This window comes from Triturus cristatus, chromosome 4_2 (genome assembly GCF_964204655.1).
Source record: "Triturus cristatus chromosome 4_2, aTriCri1.1, whole genome shotgun sequence".
In the NCBI taxonomy this organism is placed as follows: Eukaryota; Metazoa; Chordata; class Amphibia; order Caudata; family Salamandridae; genus Triturus; species Triturus cristatus.
The window spans coordinates 290,780,358-290,803,693 of record NC_140586.1 but is presented as its reverse complement, the minus strand read 5'-3'; the positions used below and the strand labels follow the sequence as shown (position 1 = coordinate 290,803,693).

General features: G+C 44.6%; 1 protein-coding gene across 3 annotated transcripts in view; it reads left to right on the top strand.

Moving 5' to 3' along the window:
- SERPINC1 (serpin family C member 1) overlaps positions 1–14,201 on the top strand; it is a 192,926-nt gene extending 178,725 nt beyond the window's left edge. For all 3 annotated transcript variants that reach the window (XM_085601564.1, XM_085601563.1, XM_085601562.1), the window contains exons 5-7: positions 5,069–5,462; positions 7,117–7,181; positions 12,361–14,201. In XM_085601564.1, coding sequence (XP_085457690.1) covers positions 5,069–5,462; positions 7,117–7,181; positions 12,361–12,537 — 636 coding nt within the window. In that variant the 3' untranslated portion in view covers positions 12,538–14,201. The remainder of the gene's footprint in view (positions 1–5,068; positions 5,463–7,116; positions 7,182–12,360) is intronic.
- The last annotated feature ends 9,135 nt before the right edge of the window (positions 14,202–23,336 follow it).

Sequence of the window (23,336 nt, the reverse complement as noted above, 5' to 3'; positions counted from 1 at the left end):
TAGCAACAGTAGGAGCAGGGGGGAATTCCAGGAGACAGGTTGGCTGCCAGGTGGTGGGTAGAGAGATTATACCAGGATGGGTGGGAGGAGTACACCTTGGCTCTTGAATAGACCTGTGCTCTGCCACCACAGTGCCGGCTCCGCCCCCTGTGGAGCGGCTGATGTCTCTGCCCTGCTGCTGAAAGAAAAGAGCAGAGCCACCACAACAAAGTGCTCCAAAACTGGACTGAGCCAGGCCCAGGCCCCCTGGCGACAAAGAACAAAGGAGTTGCGCTTTAAAAGAAGGAGCCCTTCTCCTAAGAAATCAGATCCAGATTGAACCACGAAGGAACTCTGCCCGACTAGAAGGACCTGAAAGAAGCTGAAGGAGGAGTAACTTTCCCTGACCTGGGGGATTGGCCTGCAGTAGGTGCCTTGCTGAGAAAGGAGAGGAAAAGACTGAAAGAGACTTTGTACTTTGTTTTTCAACTATCTCCAAGGGCTTGGAAGAAGAGCTTGCCCCCTGAACTGAACCCCAGGACCAGTGGGTTCCCCGTGTCTCCGCTCGTCTGAGAATCGAGCCGTGTGCTTTCTCCCGCCGGAGTGCTCTGCGCACCTTCGCACCCCCTCCTAGGGCCGTGACACCCAGAAGCTTGGCCGCCTCCACTCGCCGAGAGCCCCGCTCTACCTGAGTTGCTCTGGATCCACCGGGTCTGGCCGCCCTGCTTCCCTGTCACCTGCCTACCACTGGAGCGTGCTTGGTGCCCTCTCGCCCTCCCGCCGGATTTCTAATTGGGAAGTGAACTCAAGCCCCGGACGGGCGCCCGTACGTCGTAACGTATCCGGCCGCCCCGCTTCACCTCCCAGCCAGAGTCTGACCCCTGAAGTGACCCCCCGCACTGTCCGTGTCGGAGGCCCTGGGCCGCACCTGTCTACTGGGAGCCGCCCGCTGATTCTCGATCCGGAGACCCTCGAGGTGTAGAACCTGCACCTCCCACCGAAGACTCGTCCAACACCCCGCACGCTCTCAGGTACAGTGAACTCCCTTTCAGACTCGGGGTCCGCAACGTTCTGATTTCCCCGCATCACTGTACCCCGGGTGCATTGCGCATCACCGTGACTGGACGAACTCGACCGAGCCTTCCGAAACGCTCGTCATAGAATAACTTACCGTGCCTAATTATCATCTTGTGGTCCCCATTTCGCAACCGCTATCTATGGTCTTGTATATGCCTGCGTAACAAAGAATCTTTTATATAAAGTCTACGTATTTTTGATACAACTTACGCCTGGTGTCCATTTGTGGGGGATCTTCGTGGTTTACTGTGTGTGATCATAAATGCTTAACTGACAGCGCCCTGAAGTTTAGCCCTGACTGCTCGCGCCACACTACCTATAGGGTGAGCAGGGGTTGTTCTGAAGGGGTCATTCTCTTGCCCTGAATAGAAGAAGGGACCACTGCTTGTCACAAGTACCTACCTGTGCCAACTAGAGGTTCCCCATTCTAACATATGCTTTACATAATTAGATCTTTTTAGTAGTGTTTAGAAAGTCTTGAGCATTTGAGCGCCATCCGTTTACTATTCATTGTTTGTCTGAGACTGCAGATATGTCTTAATCTTTTAAGAAATGTACGTTTTTGTTGGGAATAATGTGCTCTTATTGAAAATCTGTTTTATGCAACAGTGTGTAATATTATGTCACATTTTTAATGCAAAGTGCATTGTAAGGAAATTAAAATCATGCAATCTAAAAAGTGGTCTTCTTTTGTAGCACCTCTATAAAGAAAGAAAATTAATTCCAGTGTGGGACAGTGTAGCTTTTTAGTGACAGGGTTTTACATTTACATTTTTATTTTCACACACTAGGGAGGATTCAAAGTTAGATGTTTGCATCAAGGACGGGCCTGAAAGGGTGAGTTTGTCAGGTGTGCTGATTAATGGTCCGAGAGCAGCACTGTTCCCATGAGGCATAGGGTCAGACTGATTTGCATATGGCCATGTCTGAACTGGGGTGGTGGAGTGAGCTAAAGAATGATGATGGATTAAACCCAGATCATTTGACTGGGGGTGAGTGTTTAATTTGCTCAAGCGCTCCGTCCATCATCCCCTATGGTATTGCTTTGTTCGCCCTAAGTTGGCAGGGTATGCCCAAACGTGGGTCCCTTGCTCACTTTGCCACTGGATTCAAGATAGCCTGGCTGACGAGGGTTATGAACCCGAAACCGGTCCCAGGATGCTTGTTTCCGGTCCAGGGAAGACATGGCTTGGCAGTTCGGGCTGGACTGTTCCAATGAGGCACAGGGTCAGAGTGATTTGCATATGGCCATGTCTGAACCGGGGTGGTGGAGTGAGCTAAAGAATGATGATGGATTAAACCCAGATCATTTGACTGGGGGTGAGTGTTTGATTTGCTCAAGTGCTCCGTCCATCATCCCCTTTGGTATCGCTTTGTATCAAGGCTGGAGCGAGGGCAGAGAGGCAGGAAATTCCAGACACTTCTGTGGGGGAAGGCTCCACAACTTTCTCTTGCTTCAAAGTGGGCACGGGGTATAAAAATGAGACCCTCAGACGCACTCTTCAGTTAATTTTTGGGCCTGCGGAAGAGCTCCCAGGACTGTCTGCTGCTGTAGCCTGCAGTGTACTTCAGAAGACTGTCTTGATGCACCAAGAAGGACTGCTTTGTTTCCTGAAGCCTGCCTGTGCCCCAGTGATCTGCCCTACTGCTCGAGACCTTACCTCCACCTTGAACTCAGAACTTCCAGGATGACTCCAAAGACTAGTTGTCCTGCCTCCTGATCAGAGCCTCAGGGACAGAAATGGATCCAACCATCTTGCACCAGCACATGGACCCTGCCTGAGTGAGTCCTGACGCTCCCACTCATTTCTCTCCGGCCCTGGACCCTTGGAAGTGGTGCTAAAGGTGCCTTGTTAGCCCAAATCCAAAACCTAGGACTTAGATTAATTTCTTTCAAAACGTGTTCTGAAAACCAAGAGGGGACCGGTATATACCTGCTCATCCCTCTGCCCATGGTGCATTACAAGTTGGCCTGACTTTACGTTACATTTCACTACGTTCTTCTCCGCAGCAGCAAATCCTGTACAGCAGCTCCTCGTGGAAGGGATATCCAGGCTCATGGAGCCATCAACGGCTACAGGGTGCAGCTTTGTCTAGCTGGAGATTTGAAAATTCCAAAAAAGAGGCTAGGGGCTAATTTATATGTTGGCAGGAAGAGAACTTCATTGCTGTGGCGACGGAGTTCCCTCCCCACCGACATAGAGGTCCCCTCACCCAATTTCATTTCGGGTGGACCATCAGTTTGACCACGGCAGAGACTAGTCTGTCTCCTCCATGGCCAAACGTCTCCAACAGTCCTGCTGAGTAAGGGCTGTTCGGAGAACTCCCGCCCATTTTAGATGGACGAACACATAGCCATTTTTCTCTGTCTTTCACCGCTAGGCAAAACCTGGTGATGAGGAACTGTAATCACTGAAAACAAAAAAGATTACTCTATGGTATAGGGCTGCATCCTGCTGACACAGCCCCGTAGCACAGAGTAAAATGTATTCACAGGAACCGCCTTTGACGGCGGTTAATACTAATACTTTTATAAATGACCACCTGCTTAGTGGCCATTTATAAACTGGGCAGGTGGCCCCGTCATGTGAATGGAGTAATTTACTTCGTCCACACTGCAGAACTATGGGCCGTCTGCCCTGATATAATTCAGGGTCTAAGTCCAAATGTAGGAATCTCCACCACAACTTCATCCAGCAGTTCCCCAAAGATGACACGTCCTCCTCTGACACTGCTTGCTTCCTTGCCCAGCTGAACTTTACCCTTTCAGGCCTTTTTCCATGAAAACGGTGTGGAGACTGGGCCCAATCCACATTGTGTATCCGAACCACACTCTATCACAGTCGGACGTAACTTTTGACTTTGCCCTAGACTCGCACAAATAGATTTGCACGGTTGGCGTTTTAATCTTTTAGGTGCTAGTTTTCACTTTAAACTTTAAAAATTCATAACTGGTTTTACTGATTAGATTTTTGTCATTTTGGTACTCTATGTTTCTAAATTGGTTTGGGAATTTTGTTGTGTTGTGTTTTCACTTTATTACTGTTTGTGTGTTACAACAATGCTTTCTTTATTGCCTCTAAGTTAAGCCTGATTGCTTTTGTTCCAAGCTACCAGCAGGTTAAGCACAGGTTAATTTAGTGACTTTTTGTGGTTCACCCTGAAGAGGCTTTTGGCTGTTGCTTGACCAGGGTTCCACCCCCTCATCCAACAACCCAGTTTCCCACAAAGAGGAAAAGATATGTTAAACATCCATTTAACTTTATTATTCATTTATGAAAGTTAAATACCCTGCAAAAGAATTCAACACTGTAAATTATGGGAAATAATTCACAGTTAGACTTCTTTTCTGTGAAATATTAGCTTCAAAACCACTGGCAAACACTCAATAAGAAGGTTTAGCCATGTGAAATAAATATACACACACACATGAATGCACGCACTTGCACTCACGCACACGCACGCTCACACATACACACACATCTAATACACTTACCATAAATGATGCAAAGAAAAGGCAATCCTGATGCAAACTGCTGATGTAAACTTACTCCCGATTTATTTACTGTGATGTCATGTCTCCCAATGTAATTGATCATGGAATACCGACTTACAGTCTCCTTAGCCCTGGAACCTATTGTATTAGAAAGTGCCATATTCACAAACGTTTGTCTGGTCTATGAGCAAGGGAGCCGGATTCCCTGGCACAAGTTCTGATGGTTAAGGCTGACATCCAGGTGCTCAGAGACTGCTCCCTAACTGTGAAAAGAGGGGCTTGCAATTGATCTATTTGTCTCTTTTATTGAACACAATGCGTGATTTCGCAAAGTGTTCCCCGCTGCGGAAATTGAGACACTCCGGTTTCTCTCACCATTCATTCTGCATGTTGGGCGATGAGATTAATATGCAATTAGGCCATAAAATAAAAAAAAGATTGCACCAAATTTTAACCTTAAAAACTTGAATTCTGAGTCTAACTTGAATTTTGAAAAACTTTTTTTGACCCACCCAGGGCCTCTGGAAATCTACATTCAACCCAGAGAACACAAAGTCTGACATTTTCCACAAGCATGACGGGCAAACTTGCCAAACCCCAACCATGTACCAGGAGAGTCAGTTTCGCTATGGCACATTTGCAGATGACAAGGTTCAGGTGCTGGAGCTGCCCTACAAGGGCGATGACATTACCATGGTGCTGGTGCTGCCATATCATGACATGCAGCTGTCCAACGTAGAGCGGCACTTGACGGTCGACAAGCTGGATGGTTGGCTGGGAGCCATGAATGAGGTCACACTGTCTCTCTACATGCCACGTTTTCGCATTGAGGACAGCTTTAGCCTGAAGGAAAAGCTACAGCAGATGGGCTTGGTGGATCTCTTTAACCCAGAAGCGGCCAGGCTGCCAGGTGAGTGTGGCGCACAATGGTACTGCTCTTTAAATGTCCTGTCGAACAAGAGTGTGGCCCTCCCCGTTAGCCGCACTTATGGGTTAGCAGTAGTTGAGACGAATGCATTTATTGTTCTCTTGGCTGTCCTAGCAGAAAGAACTTTCTAACCTAAGAAAAAAGATCCCTAGATGTTCCCATCTTCTTGTCCAACTGGTAGGCAATAGGATTTGCTGGGCATGGTGTCAGTGTCTGAGAAGCCTCCGGTCTCAGTGTCCGTCCATACTAAACAGGCACTTGTGACCCTGGATTTTGGTTCCTCATCAGATCATAGGGGCATATTATCAAGAACGGCGGTAAAATTATCGCTGCTTTAGCGGCAGAAAACTGCAGCTAAAGTGGCGATAATGGGCTTGGTAATATGCCGCAGAGAATTCCCATAGAAGCCAATGTTGACACCAGAACATGGACTTCTATTGGAATTCTCTGCGGCATATTATCAAGCCCATTAACGCCGCTTTAGCGTCAGTTTTCTGCCCCTAAAGAGGCGATAATTTTAACGCTGTGCTTGATAATATGCCCCATAGTTTGGCATTGTTTGAGGTCTCTGCGGGGAATCCTTGGGGCTAAGAGAGTTTTTACAGGTCTGCTTCTCTTCTGTTTTCTACGTCTAAGATCGTCAAGTGAAAACAGAAGGAATATAAGGTGACAGGTCCAGAGAGTGCCACAGCTTGGATATAACATATTTCTGCATGATCTGCCCTACACAGTTCTGGCTGTAGTATACATAAAGGGTAAGAGTGGGATATAAAAACTGACAAACTTTCTGGTCATGTTGTCTGCAGTGGTTAGATAGACGTATAACTTTTGATGAGTGATCCTGCAGCAGAATTTATGTATAGACCTAAGCACGTGCCGGGACCTTGGATAATGTCACCAGTTGTTACTACCAACAGGAAAAACAGTTTCACCATGTCTGACATTGATGACAGAACAGCAGGGTGGTAGTCTTGTACCCTTGCGGTCCCTGACATACGAAAATGAAGAATTATAGGGTAAATAGACTTAACTAAACTGGCAGAAGCACTGATCACCAGAGCAGAGATCTGTGTTTCTGGTGGTGGTAACATTAGTTGTCAACTGGAAATGAGAACATATGTACTACCACATTCGAACTTAGGAACTGCATCGAAACTAAGCGGCAAGGCAATGTCCAGCCGGATGAAAAGGAAATCGCCATTTGCACATGTCACATATATTATTTAAAGTTATGTTATTAGCATTTTAATGGTGTGCAGATGCCACTGATAGGACATGGAGAGGGCTTTGGATAGTCCATGGATGATTTTTAAGGCAGTTGTGAAGTTTACATTTCATATCGCAGCCATGTTTGGCAAGTGAAATGGTGCCCTGAGTATTATAATCCTAAAATGCTGAATTGCAGTATGCCCACTGTTTAGTACCTTCAGAATGTTGTAGGTAGTATGTCTGCTGTTCAAATGCAATGAGCTATCTGATGTGAAGCAATACAATATTGAGCTGGGGGATTACAATGTCCCCATGTGAAATGGCTTCTGTAAACAGTATGGCCTTTGATCACTTGATCACATCACCCAGCCAGCATGCTTGCTTTTATTTATGGAAATTAAATGCTGATTCTGCTCTTGTTTTGTAGGTATAATTTCAGGTGGCCGTACAGATCTCTACGTCTCTGATGCTTTTCACAAAGCATTCCTCGAGGTGAGTGTCTGATTGTGGCCTGTGTTCTTCTGTTGTATTTTTGTAGCTAGGAAGACACAGGCATCCTTTGTGGAGGATCTTTTCAGTGTGGGGCACAGAACAATCAATAAGCCCCGAAAGTCATTTTCTCACACATTGAAAGCGCGAACATGTTTCACAATATTGTGTTGGGCAATGCAGTTCAATGGAATGCCAGTGACAGAACCGACTCGACAAGATGGTCTTCAGGACTACAGGTGCTCAAACATAGTATGATCTATTAGCCAGTCTTTTCTGATAGATTCTTCTAACCATAGATTCAGGGCGTAGCTTGGTCATTAAGAGTAGGGGGTGTAAGCCTCAGATTTTCCGACAATCACACTGGCGTATCATGTAACTCATTATGGGGCATATCAGCAACAACCGGCGATAATTATCGCTAAGCGCACTTAGCACTAGGATAATTATCGCCAGCTAGCGTGGATTTTTATCGCTGAGATAGCGTGCTATTAGCAACGCTTATCTCAAAAGCGATAAAAATCCTCTCGCTAACTGCCTAACATGAGGTTATCGCTGGAAACCCTGAGATAATCTCACGCAATGTGGCGTTAGCTTGATGATAGGGACTCACAAACTTAGCCATGATATCCACCTTCCATATGATATCATGGCTAAGTCAGTCCTGAAGCAGGCATAAGGAAAGTAGCGATAACAGGGGTTATCGCTACTTTTCTTGCTGCTATGCTTCATAGCGTGGGGCTTGATGATAGGAGAAATGTTGCTTAGCGACATCTCTCCTGTCATGTCAGGTCAGGAACATCCACTTTGCATCTCATTAGAGATGCAAAGCTGGGCGTTAGGAATTCCTACGCTAACGCAAGTTTTCACGCATTAGCGTGAGCTTGCTACTTAGGCGATAAAATTATCGCCGCTTTTCGTCCGAAAACGGCTGCAAAAGCGATGATAATTCTATCGCCTCGCCTTGCTGATATGCCCCTATATTAGAAGCAGCACATGAGGTGGGCTTAAGGGATAATTGAAAGGGAAAGGAGTGCGGATTGTTAAGGGTACTTAAAACACAGTATTTTGTAAAATAACCATATTTTAAGACCCTCAACACAGAGATGAGAGTGTCTGTGTGTGTGTTTCTGTGTGTTTCTGTCTGAGTGAGTATTTAAAAAACGCAGGTGAAATCCAATAGAGACCTTAGCATACCCGACTGAAAGCTCCTGTACCCAACTATCCATTAATGAATGCATTTAATAGAGAGGTGTAACACCCCAAACACCTCCCCCTGAAGCTACGCCCCTGCATAGATTCCAAAAGTTGTAAATAATTCCCAGCTGTTAGAAAGGATACATTAACTTGAAAACAGTACTCCTGAGCAAGTGCCGGTAGGTGGTGTGTGGGTCTGCACCAACATCCTTCTGCTCTGGAAGTGATGAACAGAACTGGATATAATCACCAATCATGCACTCTGATGGCAGTTCCTTTCTTTCCATGGCTTCAGGCCTGGATCCGGTACTACTTCTTAGTATTTTTAATATTTGTTTGCAAACCTTTTCCAGTGTGTAAGAAAAAATGTCACCTCCTAAGACAACAGAGTCCAAGCCATGCAGGGACTGTTGAAATGAGAAGTTTGTGACAGACTATCACAAGGTTTTCCCATCGTCCTTTGGGCCAGAAGGAACACGATTCCCAGACCTGTGATGAGCGCGCCCAGTTGAATTCAAAGGCCGTACACAACTGCAAGGAAATGTTTTATGTTGGCAAATATTGGAAGACATCACGTCATGACTGATCAAGGTTTAAAGACAAGTCCCATTCCTGCTCCCGAATTTGTTCCTGTGACAGATCTTCATTGCAGTCAAAATCTTCAGGTAATTCCAAGAAGAAGCATGAGAAACCTAAGTGGGAATCTGCCCCTTCCTGCCACTACTAAACTTCAGAGAAGGTGCGAGGACATCAACATGCCACTCGTTCTAGCTCTCCATCTCCATTAGAGTCAATGCCAAGCATAGTTCCGATGCACCCCGAATTTCTGGGTCTATAGTTCACAACACAGCAAATGGAGGTCTTTATGGAGGTCACACAACACATATTTGGCATTTTACTGGTTCCCTCTGATGTGCCTTTGGGCCTCAAGGATCCACAGGCACCTCCAGTCAGATGTCCGCTTGCAGATCCAATCTCGGCGCCATCTGTGCCCCTTGAACCCACTTTAGGCTCAGCAATGATTTCAGTCTGCCACAACCAGCTCAATTGGTTCCCTTAGCATCAAAGCTGATCCCGGTGCGCCTGATGCCATAGGATGATTCACAACCAATTATGCTGACTGATTCATTGCAGAATCTACTTCAACCTTGACTGGGGCAGCACCTTGATCCCACCGGAGGGCAGGCAGCCATCAACTCTTCAAATTCTAATACCTTGCCTTTATCACGCAGTAGGGCTTTCACTCTACATTGATTTTTCAGCACTGGCTCGGTCAATGACAATTTTGATGAAGGGGATTATTTTTTCCCTTAATATGATGAGGAAATTTGGTATGAGATGGTAACAAGATGGCAGTGGCTTGGATACTTCTCCAGTTACTGGCCTTGTTTCTCCTCCCAGCCCTGCCACCAAAGAAAGAGCATCCTTGGCTTATTTAGAGTGCACAGAAATACTGTACCCTAAAACTGCCTACTATGAAGGTGAAAGCAAATGTTCTCCAGTCTTATCAAGCACTTACAAAACCTCTATTACTATTTAACTAAGCCCTCACAAGTACCCTCCTGCGCACTTGGGTGAAACCATGTTTGGGACCACCAATCAATAGACAGGCCACTCTGGTCATCGACCAGCACCAGGCAACTCTGACTTTCTTACACAACAACTCATGCCATTGAGCTTAGTGGAGCGGGTGTTCACCAGTAGGGTAAGTAACAATGCCTTCCCCACCGCCCCACCTGATTCTTAGACTAAACGGATAGGGACATTTGGCAAGTGCATCTTCTTCTTCATTAACCTTGTTATGCGATTGTTAAACACCAGCTCTTCTTGACCACTACTCTCATTTCCTAGGGGGCATGGTGGCTTAAGCTTTACCAGCAGTTTGGATGACCTCTGGGCATCCCTGACCCAACCTATATAAGATGACAGCAGTGTAGCAAAGTTTATAATCCTCTGTGGCTTGGACACTGCCAACTGCCATGGTAGGGTGATTGGCAAGAATGTTGGGCTTCAGTGCCATGCATAGATGAGGTCTACTGGCTCCTCATGGGATGTCAGGCATCCCTTATGGATATGTCACTCAACGGCTGTCGCCTTTTTGGTGAGTACTCAGTCCTAGAATGTTTTAAGGATAGCAGGGCCACAGCATGTGTCTTGGTACTGTCTTCCCCTCCAGACAGTTCTAGCAAAATGTTTGCCCCCTCTGGGTCTATGATAGGGGTTTCCCATACTGCCAATGCCAGCCCCCAGCCCAATAGCCTCCCAGCTATTTGTGGCGCACATAGATAAATCAGGGCATCAGGGACAACTGGTAGATTTATCTACCAGCTGTTACCCCTACAAAACCTGTTTAGTGTGCCCTTTGCTGCACACATTCACCCTGTCAGGTGCAGGATTCGACATTTCTTCCAAAGGTGGTAAGCCATTATGTCAGACAATTGGGTCCTCCAAATTGTGAATCAGGCTACATCCTCCCTTTTGTTTCTACCCCCACACCTTCCACTACCATTAGGCTGACAGAGGACCACATGCCCAACAAGCAGCAGGATTTACAGACCCTTCTGGCCATAAGAGCCATCAAGACGTTTTCAGCCTCAAAAGTAGGAATTGTTTGTTACTCCCACCACTTCCTTACACCTAAGAAGGATGTAAACCTTTGTACTATCTTAGATCTTTGTCTTCTCAGCACTGTCCTGTAGCAGGACAAATTCAAGGTGCTTACGCTATTCCAGGTTCTGTCTGCTCTAGACCCCAGAGACTAGATGGTGACCTTGAACCTGCACAACATTTATTTCCATATACCCATTCTGCAGTCACACAGGCCCTACCTGCGGTTCACAGTGGGTCAGGAGCATTGTTCAATTTGCAGTGCTACCTTTTGGTTGCACCAGTGCCCCTTGAGTGTTCAGGAAAGTGATGCCAGTGTAGCAACACACCTTCTGAGGCTGCGTATACCAGTCTTCCCCTAACTCGGCGACTAGTTGTTGAAGATGAGCTTGCCCCATGCTGTTGTCAATCACCTCCAGACGAAGGTAAGCCTCCTAACATTGTGTTGGAGTTCACTAGCAAACTGACTCCTTAGCAGACTCTCCTGTACATCAGAGCTATTCGTTAGACGCAACAGTTTTGTGCCCTTCTCCCGGAGCGGAGATTCCAGGACATTCAGGCAAGGATCCTGATGTTTCAGCCTCTGTTCTGGATCTCAGAGCAGATGACTCCGAGGCTGCTAGGATTGCTGGCCTTCGGCATCCTGCTAGTGATACGTGCCAGATGGTGTATGTAGGCTCTACAGTGGGATATAAAGTTCCAGTGGGTCAGCATCAGGGTAACTAGATTTCAGAGGAGACTGCAGAAGATTTGCAGTGGTGGCTGCCAGAACTAGATTGGGGCAGTGGCGGACCCCTCTCCTTACCCCACCCAGATTTGACAGTGGTGACGGATGCATCACTTCTCGGTTGGGGAGGCCATCAATAACTTTTTGAGGTACTGAGGTCGTGGAGGAAAGGCCAAGTTCAGTGAGCAGCAATTTGCATGCTCAATTGCTGGGAAGATTCACAGACAGAAAGTCTAAAAGAAAAGCGACCCGCAAAAGGAGTTGAGTGTTGCTCACATAAGATATTGTAGGCAAGCAAAGCAATTTGGGTAGTCACAGATTAGGGCGCTACAAATGAAGGAAGAAATCATGACACAAAAGCTAAAAACAAAGCAGTCAAACCATAAATAACATCTTCATTCATTGCAACGAGACAAACAAATCTGTTTCTGATGGTCATTTCAAGGTGGTTAGAGGTTTTTGAGATGGTGAAAGTATACATTTTAAGGCCCAGTTCCATCTTTTCCCGAGGGTTATTTCACTAGAGTGTGTGCAATGCTAAGGTTGCAGTGTTATATAGGTGAATGTGCTTGAGATTATACACTTGTCTGTCTATATGAACCACTGGCACACACCAATTCACATAATGTTTATCTCCATTTTGTTTGGCAGGTGAACGAAGAGGGCAGCGAGGCAGCGGCTGCCACGTCTATAATGTTCGCCGGACGCTCCTTGAACTTGAACAGGGTGGTCTTCAAAGCCAACAGGCCATTCTTGGTCTTCATCAGAGAAGTTGCCATCAATGCCGTTATCTTCATGGGCAGAGTATCTGACCCTTCTACAAAGTGATCTTACCTATGCAGAAGCCTCTGGCCATTTGCACCTCTCCCCATAGTCCGAGCTTCCTAAAACAATTATTTTAACCTTTTATAGTTAAAGGCATATTTCCATTCTAGATTCATCATAAGAACACCCCTCCACCCCCAACTGTTTTAAATGCATCTCACAGTAACAGAGATTCACCTTCTCTGCCCACCATGAAGAATGGATATTCCAGGGAATGCTTTAAACTCTTCACTCTGCAGTTCACGGCCACTCTTTTCTGTCCACAATAACCAATGGGCATCAAATCAGTGCCTTCAAATATTTTCTTCTTCCCCATTGATCAAAAGACTAGGGCGATCAACGAGCGTCTTCACCTCTTCCTGTTGCAATTCCTACTTCATTGCTTTGATACTTCAAAGACTGGAGAGATCACCCATTGCCTCAAACTCTTTCTACACTAAATCGTATCCTTGTCTCTGTTGATATCAAACACTATTACAACTCTTTCTCGCATGGATTGATTTTCCAGAGGTCTGCTACCATGGACCAAGTAACAAATGACTCTAGTTCTTCTCTTGAGCATAGATTCCCCTTCTTCATTGGTCTAGAAATTTGAAACAAGTGACCAATGCTTTTAATTATGCTGTCAGCCATAGGTTCCCATTCCCATTGATCCACTATCCTGGACTGACTAACAAATACTTTAAATTATTTCTACACCAATAGGTTTCCTTCCTTTCCATTATCTTAGACCAGCCACTTAACATTGTACGTTTTTCTCTCAGCAATTTAATTAACACTTTTCTATTGAGTTTGGAAAGTTGGCCAACCAATGCCTTAAATTCCTCCCTCAACAATATAGATTCTAATTCTCCACTGCATTGATCAAGTGGACTGGACAAACTAACCAGTGCCTCAAATTCTTGCTCGATCAATACAGATGCCCCTTGTCCAGTGATCATACAGGCTGAATTACACAACCAATGCTTGCACTTTTCATATTGCAACACAGATTGCCTAGATTCATCCATCATTAAAACCAGTTTTCCTAGGAATGCCTAAAAACTATTCATGTGACATCAAGCACTTCTCTTCTAAACCCACCACAAAGAATGGGTTGTACAAATAATGTCCATTTTCCTCTGTAACAGAACATCTAACAATCTTCTTACTTCAAACCAAGATATTTTATTTTTAAACTGCATAGTGGTAGCCATCAGCCAATGCCTTAAGCCATTTGCACCCCACGGCATATTCCAATCCAGGGCTGGACTGGCTGTAGCGGGAACCTGGCGTTTCCCCTGTGGGCCGCCAGGATGGGGGCTGGTATCGGACCCCTGTGGGGCCGTTTGTGTTACCGGGTGCCGGTTTTGCAGCATAGCTGCAATATCGGCTCCCTGTAAAAAAAAGCAGCTGCAGTGTTTTCACGCACCCCCTATCTTCCCCCTCCCGGCGGCCGGTCCAACTCAATTGCCAGGGCCAGTTGGTGTTCCCAGTCCGGCCCTGTTCCCATCTGTGATCCGAAGGTGGTAATATGGTATGCCTATATGGTGTGCCTATATGGTACGCCAACAATGGCTTCCTTAAGACTAATGCCATGAGGACCAAAAAAGGGAGCAGCTTATCTCTTGATTGGAAGGAATGTATCTCATGTAATAAAAAATCTGTAAGAGACTCTCAACAAATAATGTGTACGCATTTCTTTTTTGTCTCATCAGTTGTGTCATGGCAGGCAAGTGATTCCAGATTAGTTGTCTTAAATGTGGGAAGCATCAGCCTCAAATGACCCTTCCTTACCAATGGCATTATTTTACTCAAATAATGGTATTTGCAAACAAGCCCTGACTCACCACAGGAGCTATAGCAACAAGTGAGCCAACCATTTCTAAACAGAGAGGAGTAAACATCACAAAGAAACTGTGTTAAATATAGTTAATTTTTACAGATGATTTTTCTGAATTTAGTGGCAAAAAATACATTAGTTTTAGGGATAGCCCTGACTGGAATCTTTTGAAATAAGCTAATACTTTAAAGCCTCTTATAATACCTCATCATTTTATTACTTTATTACTCCAAAGATGGAGCCCATGGATGCAGAGTAGAGAAATGGCAACTGTTGTTTGCGTTTTGCCCAGCTGATATAAATCTACTCATGCTACATGCATTAGGATCAATACGTTCTAAGGGCCTATTTATGAGAAGGTCAAGCAGCACAACGCAGCGCAGCAAGTCACCTTGCTGCGCTGCACTGCGAGAAAGGGAAAGGGCAGGAATGTACTGTATTTAAGGCAATCCAGAGCTTTCCTGTCCTTTCCCTTGTGCTGGCGCCACCTAGGGAGGCTAGCGCCAGTGCAGGCACCCTTGTGCAAGGGTGCCTGCGTTACAGGCAGGATTGTTTTTGTGCAGGAATAACAATACCGAGAGGCATATTCAGCTTTCTATGTGTGCTGCAGAATGCAGCACACATAGAAAGAGGAAGCATTGAGGAGAAATAAAGGTAGTTCACCTTGTTACGCCTCACCTGAGGAGGTGTATCTATCTGGTGCATTCCGAGGTCTTTCAGTTCTGCTAAATCTGGGAATGAGTCAAAAACCATGCAACGCCCATGGAAAACACTCCCGGGGCAGAGGAAGGCAACACAGCGATTTGCGATTCGTTGCCATACTCCAAATTTATGGAGCCATGCAGGGCCATGCAAAGTGGCCTTGCGTAGCATCGCAAATTACATGTAAGGTTTGCGTCACTCTTGTACCACGTTGCGTGGTGTAAGAGCGACTCAAACCAACACACAAATAGGCCCCTGAATGATGTGTCACAAGCCATAGGGTCTATCATTGCTGCTCGACCAGGGAGCAAAGATCAGTATTTTGGTACCAAAAAAAAATGCCATTAGCCTTACTGTCCTGCTCTCCCTGCCTCCGCTACTCTCTCCCTCTCTCTAAACAGCACTTCCCAATATTTGTTATCCATATTTTTACTCCCTTCTATCAGTGATATTATTTGCTGTCCTGCTATGCTGCCTTTTTTTTCTTTAAACCCCTTCTGTCTTCCTCTCTCACACTTTTTCTTTCATTCCTTAGTGACTCATGCTCTATGGCATCATGCAAAATATTAAACATCCCAAAAACTGGAAGACTAGTTTGCTAGCCAGTCTGTATTTTATTTCGGTCATTCCAGTATTACCGTTGCTGATTCTGCCAGTTTTGCGGCTTGTTGAGGGCCCGAAGACATCTTCTTTTAAGTCAACACACACAGGGGGATATTTACAATAAAATGTCAGAGTGCTGTGTTACTCCAAAATTGGTAACACTGCGCTCTGACATTTTTTTAATGCAGGGATGCATCATATTCACGATACAGCTCACTCCTGTGTTTCCCTTTGCGCTGGTGCTAAAAGCGATTTGCTGTTTCTATGGGGGTATTACATTGAAAGAAGTAGGGGTCCCTTGCAGCAAATAGGCTTGCCAAGAGCAGGGAATGTAACAATAAATGTAAAAAAATATCTTGGACAAGTGAATATGAAACCTGATTAAGGGCACAGAAACAATAACACAGCAAGAATGCCTTATGATAACAGCAATGAGAAAGTATATTTACTCAAAAAGGAAAAGTGTAGCTAAAAGCTCAATACTTAACAATGAAGATAAGTACAAATTGTAAATAACATACATTTTAACCAACAGACATACTCATACATATATACATCCAGTCCTCATCCTTCTAAATATGTAATCAGAAAACAGATTATTTGATCATTTATGATACAAAATTCTGCCAAATATTTCAATATATAATAATGATAGCAAATGATGTACATTTTAGTGGCCCAAAGAACAAAGTTGCGCAGGACAATGGTATTTTTAAGTGATGCACGGCAATGATATTCTCACAATATGATGTATACCTGGTCTTAGTTTTTGGTGCTGCCCCATCCTTGTAAATATGGCCAGCGTAAAAAAACAATGGGTGTTGCGGCAGAACGCCCACTGCAACACCCATTGCATGCCCCTTTTACGCTAAGTGAAGCATGAAAAGGGGCCTTATTTACAAGGGGTTGTTAAGCCACTTTAACGCCGCCTTGTAAATAAGAAGGGGATATCGCCACCAAAACGTCACTTAAAGTGACATTCTTGTGACAAGATTTCCTTGTAAATATGCCCCCAGATTCTTCTCCCAACCACTGTAGTGCGCTCCCTCATCACTTACACTAAACTCTGCTTGACTGTTCCAAGCTTCCTAGCAACCACGCCCACTGCAGTGATCATCACAGCTTAGTAGCCTGCAATAAAGGAGGTCCAACATGGGCACAGTCGAATAAGATTTGTAAGTGGAAGGCAGGAGCGGCCTGTGCAGATAAGAGTGGCGATGGGAGGTGAGTCTACAGTCGGCGACGAGTTTAATAAAAAAAAAAAAAAAGAAAACAACTTACTTTGTGCACGCCGCATCGCCGAGTCGGCAATGTGGCTAGCGCAAGGTAAGTGGTTTTCTTTTTAACATTTTTTACTTTACCTCGTCATTGTCTGTCGACTCCCACCCACCCCGGCCCACTGCTCTTAGCTGCACAGGCAGCTCCTGGTGAAAGACCTACTATAGCTGGAGCAGGTAATCATAGTAAGTTTATAGCATATATTTTGCTAAAAATACTGCGCCCTGGATAATACCGAGCTACTGATGACATTAAGTCCTTGATAATACTGAGACACTGACGATGCTGAACTATCGTTCATGCTCAGTTGCAGTCGATACTTAGCAACAAATAATACTGAGCCACTGATGATTCTGAGCCATTGATAATACTGAGCACCTGGTAATACTGAGCCACTGTCAATAGTGAGCTATTGAGGATACTAAGCCACTGAAGGTAATGTGCCACTATTTATACTCAGCCCCTGTTGACACTCCAATATTAATTAGTACAGAGATAATAATTAATATTCTATTATAGTACTTCTATGTAGAAATAATAACTAATAATAATCTTATTCATTATACGAATAGTACTAAGCTGTTTATAGTGAGGCACAGATGATACTGTACCATTGAAGATATTGAGGAACAGATGACGCACTCAGTGATAACAATGAGCAATGGATAAAACTAAGTCACTGCTTATCATCATCATCATCGAATAAGCTTTATTCGATTTATGCATAAAAAAACATAAAAGCGTACAATTTAAAAACACATATACAGTACATAATTAAGGTTGATTGCAAGATATTCAATTATATAGGATTGGATTAAAAAGCAATTAATACAATTCCAACCTGTATGCTTTACGCAATTCATATATAGATAGATTTTCTGCATTTGATTGTGCTTTTTAAGAATAAGGCAATTGATCTCGAGAAACATTCATTTTCTAAAAGTTGCAGTGCTAAAAATGCTGGTAGACATTGTCTCAGACCCCACAGTTTTAAAATAGGTAAAATCCAACTCCTCCTTTGTGTAATGTAAAATTTGCAGAATAAAATTACATGCATTGATGACTACTGAGACGTTTCGTCACATGGACAATAACTCAGTATTTTTGACCAGTCATTTATTGTGGGGAAGCTTACCAATCGATGAAAGATACCAAGTCTAAGGCAGGTCAGTACAAATCTATCGTAGCCACTCGGTATAATAAATAGATAAGGCTGAATATCGGGAGTACTTAGGATCATTTGATTAGATTTTACCAATGATCGTGATGCCTCAGCAGCACATCTGATTGCCTACAAATGTGACGTACAATATCTTTTAAAAAACTTTCTGGAGATGGAACACATAGAGACTGGGTTGCCGTAGTATTCGGGACGGCCCAGATCAGTCATAAAATCTTTTAAATATTTTAACCAGGGAATCTCTAGTACTCAATCAAGTTTAAGGCTATCTTTTATAATGTTGCTGTTGAAATAAGTTTTTATTGAGGTCCAGATCCGGTGCCATAAGAGAACTGGTTGGGCTTTTAATTAGGTCTGAAATGTACGGGATTCCTAATTCTGTATGGCATATATGAGTTGAAGTGCTACATGGAACTACCAGCAGAAATTTTAAAAATGGGTTCTCAACCTGCTGGATAGGTTTTACATCACAGTATCCCCACACGCCGGCACCATATATGGCCATGCTGACACATTTGGCTCGATAGATGTGCAGCATCTCAACGGGGTTCTTCTTCCTAATTTCTTCGCAAAATTAACTAGAGCTGCCGTGGTTTTCATAAAAAGTAGTTTTCTAGTCTTGACAGCCTGGCACCATGATCCCTTGTTGTCGAATAATATGCCTAAGTAGGGGTATGTGGTAGTAGTTTCCACCTTTGTACTGTCAATAAACATGTCCCTACATTTTGCACTGCCTTTCCTGCATTTCATTATGAAAGTTTTTGTGGTGTTCACTCTCAGACCCAGGTTTTTCATATACTCAGTAGAGTTAGTGAGTGCCCATTGGAGACCCAGTTGCGTTCGGGCATTAGTACTGTGTCGTCCACGTAGAGAAAGGCAGGTAGAGGGCGGTTATTTATTTGTGGCATGTACTGACACTTCTCTACCATAGTTTGCCCCAAACCATTATTGTAGAGTGTGAATGAAAAAGGTGCCAGGACACAGCCCTGTCTAACCCCCTTCTCCACGTTGAGCAACGCAGTACATTCACCCTTGGCTCCATACATGACCCTAGCTTTCGCGTTACTATACAGCTGCCTGAGAAGTGTATTAGTGGAGCTTCCACCCCCATATCGGCTAGAATGTTCCATAATTTACCATGGACTACACAGTCGAAGGCTGCTGTAAGGTCTACGAACACCAAATATAATCTTCCCTTTTTTGACAACGGGTACTTTCCCAGTAAGATATTAAGGTTTAGTCCTTGTTCAACTGTGCCCAAGCCCTCGCGGAATCCAAACTGTAAATCTGATAAAACATTATTATCTTCCGCCCAATCCTGGAGCCGGTTGAGCACTATTCGCCCAGCCACTTTAACCAAGGAGTCCAGCAGTGATATTGGGCGGTAACATGCTGAATTCTGTAGGTCACCTTTTTTGTATATTGGGACCACAATTGATTCCGACCACGTCTTTATGAATCCAGTTGAACAGCAGGCTGCTAAGACCTGCGTTAAGAGTGGGCCCCCATAAATCTAGATTGGATTTAAAAAGATCTATTGGTACTCAGTCCGGGCCGGGTACCTTTCCTCCTTTGCTAGCTTTTATAGCACGGTTTACCTCATCTAGGGTAAAGACTAGGGCTATGGGGTAGGTTGCCGGAGGGATTGTTCCACTCGCCACCCGTAGTCGCTGCTTATAGTGAGGCACTGATGATGCCGAGCCACTGAAGATACTCAGGCCCTGATGATGATGTCGAGTCATTGACAGTACTGAGACACTACTCATGGTCTGCCACTATGACACTGAGCCTCTGATTATACTGAGACCCTTATGATAGCAGAGCACTCATGGCACTATGGCCCACCCTCATGAAGCTGGGTCACTGCTGATACCGGGCCATTGAGGCTCAGCTGATGATGATTCTCAACCACAGAAAATCTGCTGCAAAACCCAGGAGACGGCAGCACTTTAAACATACGTTTTCAGCACTAATGAGAATTAACCCCCGTCACAATAATACTCATGCTCTTGGATTGTGGTTGTAAGTGACGATATTTTCTGTTGATTTATTAATTTTTGACACTATGGTATAGCCGTGTGTATCCTGCAGGGTACAGGTTCCATTTTCAGTTTGAGAGCTAATGGGGAAATTGTGCGATCAGCAGCGTGCAACTTACAGGTCGTGACTTACGTCCCAGCAGGTTCGTCCCAGCCTTTCATCCTTCCCAGATGGACAAAATGAGTTAGGTAATAGGAGCTAGTGTTAAATTTACGGGCAGTGCGGTGCGTTGAAAATGCAATCGTTTGCTCCTTTTTCAAGGTGTCGTTTTTATTTAAACGGTGAATGGTTTTGACAAATAGAACAACCCCAAAGTTCTAATTTTAGCCTAGTTCCCCAGCAAGAACCCCAGTTGTTTCACAAAAGTTCGGTCTGAATAAAAAATAAATCGAAAGTATCAGAGTCTTGCATTAAATGAAGTGTTAATTATTTAGAGTGAAAACCCTAAATGTTTGATTACAATGTCGTCTCTAATCTTTTTTTTTTTTTTTACCAGCGAGTGAGACCAGAAGCACCTTAAAACGATTATGTGTTGCTCCTTTTCTGTCAAAAAAAATATTTTCTGGAAAACTGACCCTGTTTGTAAAATATAGCAATTGGAACCGGACTCTCCCAGGTGGAGCAGTGATGTTGTGCTCAAAGAAGTAAATATGTGAGGGATGTGATAGCATTTACCTAATAACCTCTCTGGGGCTCATTTATGAGGTTTTGACGTAGGGCAGTGCCGCAGGCCTTCCTGCTGCGCTGCCCTATGGCAAAAGAAAAGGGCAGCAATGGTCCATATCTCTCAGATATGGTGCATTGCTGTCCTTTTCCCCTGGTGCAAGGATGCCTGCGTTGGTGGGATGATTGTTTTTGTGCAGGAAGGGAAACCTTCACAAGAGGCTTTTTCCTCTTTGTGGATTCTGCAGCACATGCGGAAAATGGAAAAATGAGGAAAAATAAAGATATTTCTCCTTGTTGTGCCTCCCTTACCTGGAGAGGCGTACGTTTTAGGCGCTGCCTCAGAGTCCTGAGATCAGGTACAACTGGGGCAGTGTCAAAAAGCCATGGATATTGCTGGGAACGCCCCCAGGAACACCCATTGCACGCCCCTTTAATGTAGGAAACTGCGTTAAAGGGAACGATGTTTACGAGGTAGCATTAAGCCAAAAAAAGGGGCTTAGTGCTGCCTTGTAAAACATGGAGTAGGCTCCTGCACCATGGAACGTCACAAAAAGTGATGTTCTGGCAGCAAGGGGCCTAATAAATGAGGCCCTCTGTCTTTAGCATATTTCAAGTATTCAGGGACCAAATACTGTACCAAGGGTTTCTGGTTTTAAACTGATTATAACCAATAAAACACCAATGAGTGGAATATTTCTTTTTGAGTATAAAGTGGAAGACAGTTTTTTATGGCATTTTTATGGCTTTAGTACCCTCTGCCGTCAAAGCATTATAAGTGCTGCCTCTACTTCTCAGCACTTTTCTGTGATGGATGCTCTTTCTATGACCCACTTCGGGCATGGAAAGCCACTTAATACAACAGTTTGACCATTAGCAAGGTCCTGGGTCACCCTGCATTCCCCAGACCAAATTCCACTCCCTTTTTGAGTATGGGTCACCTCATATAGCTTCAGCTCATAGTCCACTGCACATGGCTGTGTAGTGGCTCCAGGATTCAAGGAAGGTAGGATGAAGCTCTGCTTTCTGAAAGCTAAGGTATTAAGATTGCGGCAACAAATATCACTGTGCATATGTGTGCCTCTAGAATCAATGTCTTCCCTTAAAGCACTGTACCCAACACTCCTGTTCTTAGTTTTAAATGCAGTCAAACAGTGAACACTACACAGAAAACAAAGTTTAAGTGCTTTGCATGGCCGTGCTGGAGCACAGTTCTGCACTATTTTACCATAAACAAAGACCGACCTGCATGGTAACAATCAAAACTTAGAAGCTCTCGCACTGGCTTTCAAATAACAAATAATTCCCACAGGCATGGCACAGAAATGTAAAATAAATGTCATTCATTTGTTTTATAAACCTTTTTATTGGATTTTGCAACTTTCATACAAGGTATATATCAATCAATATCAGTAATCAGTGCTTGACTTACATTGCACACATCATCGTGACAAAACCGTGTCAACAGAATACTTATTTGTCTTAGCTTATGTGGTGTATGGGAGTGTATGCCTGCTCGAGGGAAGTGGGTTACACGTTGGACTGTTTAATTCTTGGGTTTGACTGATGCTCCCTTACTGTACGTATATGTCACTGGAAAGAAAAAATCCGTTTGTACATCCTTACTGGGGAGACATAACTTGGGGAAAATGGGGTTAGGAATAAGGGCATTGATCTTCGCTGGTCAAATAACTCCAAGAGGTGATCTCCCACCGGGACAAATGCGGCGTTCCGCTCGGTGCAGGGGGAAGATGGACCTGCTCGAGAAATTCTTGTGTGGTGCGGGGTTTAACTGGGCTGAGCGCCACCTGGGTGGCAGTTGTGGTTTCTATGGGGGTGTCTAGTGCTTGCTTGAAGCTATGCAGGAGCATCGACCACTCCATGGATATGGGTCGTCGCCACGCTCCACGCGCCTCCTCCTGTCTGATTGCGTCCTCCTCAGCAGCGCCTCATTTTGTGACCGCCCCCCTTCTCGCTGCTATCAGAGGACCGTCTGATGAGCGCCAGTGCAGTGTAATGCTTCGTTTTGCTAGAAGTATGACTAGTATCGCAAATCGGGTTTCCACCTTTTTCTGTCTATGTCGCTTAAATATCCCTAGGGTGCTAGCCTCCCATGTGGTGAGCCCTGTCAGGCCTGTGACTGTCAGTATTGTGTCGTGAACTCTCGCCCAAAAGGGTTGTAGTGTGGGGCAGGCCCATAACATATGGATGAATGTGGCATCAGGTGTGTGGCACGGCAGGCAGTCAAACTGCGTTGCAGGGAAAATTCTTTGAGCCACTCTGGCGTGAGATATGCGTGGTGAAGTATGTTGAATTGAATGTTTTTGAAGCGCTGGTTACGTGATACTTTTTTGTGGTGTTCCAGTGCTATGAGCCATTCGTTGTCGTGCAGCGCTCAACTGAATTCCTCCTCCCACTTTAGTCAAAACCGCGTTAGTGGCATACATGTAAGTTCCATGGCAGGTTTGTATATCCAAGTGATAAGGTGTCTCCCTGCTCCCATGTTTAATATTG